This window comes from Hipposideros armiger, unplaced genomic scaffold (genome assembly GCF_001890085.2).
Source record: "Hipposideros armiger isolate ML-2016 unplaced genomic scaffold, ASM189008v1 scaffold_62, whole genome shotgun sequence".
Taxonomy (NCBI): Eukaryota; Metazoa; Chordata; class Mammalia; order Chiroptera; family Hipposideridae; genus Hipposideros; species Hipposideros armiger.
The window spans coordinates 1,154,603-1,159,573 of NW_017731412.1; the positions used below are offsets into that span (position 1 = coordinate 1,154,603).

Genomic DNA, 4,971 nt, shown 5'->3' on the forward strand with positions numbered 1-4,971 from the left:
AAAAAAAAAATCCTCCCAGTATTACTCAAGCTTCAACTAAAATTCCGACTTACAGTCTCTCCTCCAAAACTTACCATTTTGCGAAGTTTAACCACTCGGGTACCACCATTCTTGTCGCCACCAACTGGTTTTGTGACAGTAGCAAGAACCTTCTCCTTCTTTTTCTTTTCAATCTATCGGGACACAAATGTCACAAAAAGTCAAAGGGAGACAAAAAACTTAAGGTTAAGACATAATGGCCAGTGGTTCCCTTCATCCCTTACCCTGGATTTCGCTGCTGAATATTTCCTCTTGTACATGGCCTTTCGGGAATACATAGCTGATCGGGAATACCTGCCGATTCCTCGGACCAGGACAGGGTTTCGGCTGCAGTGGGGCTTCCCCTTCTTAGGCGTCTTGGCCTTGAGGTTACCCTTCTTAACCTTGCCACCAGCATCAGCCTTCTTGGCTTCAGGTTTCTTCTCTTTAGTGTCTGGCTTTTCAGCTTTTTCACCCGCCATCTATCAATACATATATTTTTAATTAAGACAAGCATTCACAAATTATCACATAAGAAAACAATATCTAACTGTACAATGATGGGCTTCCCACGCAAACCCTCACCCACTTTTCATCCCTCCCCTTACACAGGCCTTCCTCTAAACCCCAAACAGACGCAAACACCTTCATAATGGTTAATTTGGGGCGTGTCTACCCAATACACTATAAAGTTCTTGAGGATCTGAAGCGATCTTACACTTTTTAGGCGTCTGCAAAACATTTAGTGATCGAAAGTCCCTATTCCATTTTTTCCTGTTTTGGTTATTAGAAATCTTAAGACACAGAGCCTTAACAAATCTCCACAGCTAGGAAGCAGAGAGGCTGGAATTTGAAACCGTTTGCTTCTAGGGCTTTTGCGCTCTTCAGATTACTTACTTTCTCATTCAAGAAATTGGGCTTAGGAGGCGAGGACATACAATTAGCCCAAACTCAGGCCAGACTGGAAAAAAAAACGCAAAACCCAAAGCCCAAGAGGCGACTTCCGGTCGTGGACGTAGGGGAGACAGGAAAATAGCATTTGGCCTCAGCCTCAGATCCCAACGTGGCTGAGACAAGCTCAGCGGCGTCTTCTGGAAGTCGGGCCCAAGATTCCAGAGCGTGCATCGTCGCCCTGGTTCCCGTAGCTTCACTAGCCTGCTACGGATCCCGGGAGGGGCCCAGTACCTCCAGCCCGGGAGAGTAGCGAGCAGCCGGAACCCCGAAGCCTCTACGGCATTTCACCCTCTTCGTGCCCCACCGCAAACCCAAGCTAGAGAAATTAAGCGTCCAGGTGGGCTCTCAGTTGGCCCCGAGCCTGTCCGACCCTTACAAGTGTCGACTTGATACCCTCCTGGTTCGGATGGAGAAGGATTGGGGTCCTGAAATCTAGTCTTGCGGCGAAGCTCCGCCATTCTTACCTTGCAAGATGGGAAAGAGAACTAAGTTCCCGGCTTCCGGTCTATAAGCAATCATGGGCGGAGTCAAGTCTCACTTCCTTCCGGATCTGGCGCATCATGGGAAGTGTAGTTTTTTCTCTTTTGAAAGTACTGTAAAGAGCTATTTTTCTTAATAAGAGGCGAAAGGGAAGAACATTTTGCCTGAAAACGTTTCGTTTTATAAACTAGTAAAATTTTCAAAGTACTTTTGGGGACCAACATAAAGTTGCAACCTTTTATTTTGCTTACTAAGTACATTAGAAAGCACTACTATTTTCAATATAAGAAAATAGACGGATGAAGGCTCTAATCCCTAATAAATTGAAATCTTTCCTATGAAAGGCTAGTTGGGAAACTTCCACGGACATTTTCTCCACAGTTGCCTTAATGCCTATATCTATCTCCAAATCAGACTATAGACCATGCTTTATGGTGGAGGGTCAGAAAAGCTAGAATTTAAAATGAATAAAATATGTTCCTGTTCTCAAAGAACACACATTCAAGGGAAAAACAAACAGAATAATGAATAATCATCAATTATTTCTTCTGGGAGATTTGGGATTGTTTTGAGGTGGTTTTTGTGTAGGATCTGGAAGGATAAATACAAATCTGGCAGATGAAAAGTGGCAATTGGAACAACAAATGCAGGAGGCACAGAGACATATAAGAATAGCATGGTTGTTCATCACGTCTCCAAGCATTTCTGGCCATTTTGTACTCTGTTTCTTCATTTCTAAAATGAGGATAACAAACTTCACAGAGTTTGGGGGAAGATTAAATGAGTTAATATAAAGACAATCATTAAGAACAGTACTTGATGCATGATAAGTGCTAGCTAAATATTAGTTCTTGTTATCACCACTACCACCACCATCATCAACATCATAGTTGTTGATGAGATCTTGCTATGTGCCAAGTATTCTGCTAAAGTTGATGCAACAGGGATAATAAGAGAAATATTGTATGCTAACCTAGAACTGTGCTGTGTGCCTTGCTTTATCTCATTTAATCCTTTCAACAACCTATAAAGGATACTATTGTGAGGAATCTGGGGTTCAAAGAGGTGAAGTAACTTGTTCATAACATGGATCTGATTTCAAAGAGTGCTCTTTTAACCATCAGTCTGTAAAAACTGAAGAGATGACAAAGGAAGATGAATAAGAGAGTACTTTGCTCATATTAGAATTTAAAATAAGAATAATTATTTTTTACAAAAATAAACAACACAGTATATCTTACAGATTTTTACTTCATCAAAGTCTTTAAGGAAATAGATACTTTGTGGTGCCTTTTGGCTTGAGTTTTCCATTCTCTTCCACTCCCTTGTTGTACTGGCTAGAGTTTTTCGCCTCAATTTTCTTCAGGTCCAAACCACCTGCTTTGTGGCTATATCCCTGGAAATCATGTAGCCCTTTTCTGGTTCTGTTTGAGTGACGATACAAATACAAGCGTCAGATGCCTCTGAAGGCCTCAGGAATTTCAGTGAAACCCTTCAGACTACAGTGAACGCAGAGTTGCCATGCCTGCGAAAACACGAGGCTTCTAAACCTGTCTGCCTTCCGTACATATTAAGGATGAGTGTGATCGGAAAAGGCTATATTTTACGCCAGTTCAAGATTATTCACTGTCCAAATATGTAATATTCTCAAGGAAGAGCTTGGGCATTGATCTTTTTTGGGAATGGGAATGCCAGCAGCTTTATTTGTTTAGTTTTCTAAGCAAAGCACCTCTTAGATATTGCTATTTCAGGAGATGTATAAGAGTGAATGAAGTGCAGAGTTGCCCATTTGAACCCCACAAAAACGCTGACAATCTCAGAGACTTTCACCTAGTAAATGCCCCCCAAAAATATTTGTGAAATGACCTGTCATTGAAATAAAAACATAATTGTACTCCCTCTTGTGTTATGTGGTGGTATTGTCAAACTTACTGTTCATGAATTGGGCAAAATATAATCAAGATACTATATTAGTTATAAAGTAAACAGCAAGTGCCTGGTTCTACCATATATAAAATGCTCTTAAATTTGTGCAGTTCTCTGTTAATTACAAAGCAGACATTTCTCCAGACACTAAATCATTTTAAATCTCAATGCAATGTCCTTATGAGATAGGAGTTTAAGGTGAAAACTGAGGCTTACTTACAATAAATGATTTATCCAAGGTCACACATACGCTTACAATGAATCTGTCTTTTTGTGTCACAGAAAGACAGAAACCCAGTAGGCAGTTGAACTGCAGCAAGGGTACTGTCCTTGTAACCTGGGGATCATTTCCTGTATGATCTTATGATAAGTCTCTGCATATGAGTTTTCTTACTTATAAACGGGATGATATTGGCAATATTGGTAATACTTTCTAAACGTTAATGTTAAGGTCAACATGGTAATTCACTCACTCAGTCAATAATTTTCTCATGAAAAAGTTCATGGCAGGGCCGGCCAAGTGGCGTGATGGTTAAGAACTGGCTTGGGACGTCGGAGGGCCCGGTTCGGATCCCACATATGAGGGCCAGTGACACTGCCCTCCACAGCTAAGATGCTGAACAACAGCTCAATCTGGAGCTGGGCTGCTGAGAGTCGCCGGCAACGGTGTAGGCTGCAGCCCCCATGGCAGTGGGTTGCCATGGGCTACCGTATGTAGCCAGCAGCCAGTGTGAGCGGCCAGCAGCNATTTAATTAGGTGCCTCGTAACAAATTTAAAACACCAGTTTGTGAGGATAAATCCCATTTGTGAGGGCAAACACAGAGCGGAGGTAGCCCTGGAGCTGAGGAACAGCTTTGATTTTTGGCAGAATTTGTGAGTCCACGGCTTTCTGATCAATTTTCCGCTGCTCTGTAATCTCGTATTTCTGAAAAAAAAAAAAAAGAGAGAGAGAGAAAACCATTTAAAAGTAGGGCACAAGTACCAAACTCCTTGGGTAATTAAGGAACCCTATCTCACAAGTACCGAATCGCAGGAATATTTAGTAGGCAGTTTTGATAACCCTTTCCTTGGGGGGCTGTGAAATATAACCCGTTTTCAATGTAATACAAGTAGCTGCTCTTATCCTTTTGCCTACTTTAATTAACACACATCAAGGATAAAGAAGGGTGAATTCCCAACAGAACAGTAGCAGGAATTCAGAGTTCCATCGAAGCCTCAGGATTCCGAGTTGGGCTCCCACAGGCCATGAGGATTACTGTTAGGAACAGATTCCGGCCCAGTCTTCTTCCCCAGATAGCCCGCATTCCTTACAGCTTTGATTTTCAGAATTCTTCAGCTTGTTCCTTTTCACTCCCGAATTGGGGAGGCAGCGCTGCCAGAGGTGAAGCGAAAAACAGCAGCTCACCTCTTTCTCCGTGTCGAAGATCTCCCCCTCCTGGTGTCGCGGCTTCCGCAGCTTCTTCTTCTTGAAGTAAGCATCGGTGAGATGTTTGGGGATTTTCACACCACTGATATCGATTTTGGTGGAGGTGGCGATGACAAATTTCTGGTGTGTTCTACGCAGAGGAACTCGATTGAGGGACAGAGGTCCT

At 42.4% G+C, this 4,971-nt stretch overlaps 2 protein-coding genes across 2 annotated transcripts in view; both read right to left on the reverse strand.

Moving 5' to 3' along the window:
* Positions 1-1,515, reverse strand: part of LOC109382226 (60S ribosomal protein L6-like) — a gene marked incomplete at its 3' end in the record, with an annotated part of 15,016 nt that extends 13,501 nt beyond the window's left edge. Inside the window, exons 1-3 of the mRNA XM_019641572.1 lie at positions 1,437-1,515; positions 264-500; positions 75-173 (exon numbers count right to left, since the gene is read on the reverse strand). Coding sequence (XP_019497117.1) covers positions 75-173; positions 264-500 — 336 coding nt within the window. The remainder of the gene's footprint in view (positions 1-74; positions 174-263; positions 501-1,436) is intronic.
* A 2,608-nt stretch (positions 1,516-4,123) lies between these two features.
* LOC109382227 (60S ribosomal protein L6-like) overlaps positions 4,124-4,971 on the reverse strand; it is an 11,059-nt gene continuing 10,211 nt past the window's right edge. The window contains exons 2-3 of the mRNA XM_019641573.1: positions 4,785-4,969; positions 4,124-4,304 (exon numbers count right to left, since the gene is read on the reverse strand). Coding sequence (XP_019497118.1) covers positions 4,152-4,304; positions 4,785-4,969 — 338 coding nt within the window. The 3' untranslated portion in view covers positions 4,124-4,151. The remainder of the gene's footprint in view (positions 4,305-4,784; positions 4,970-4,971) is intronic.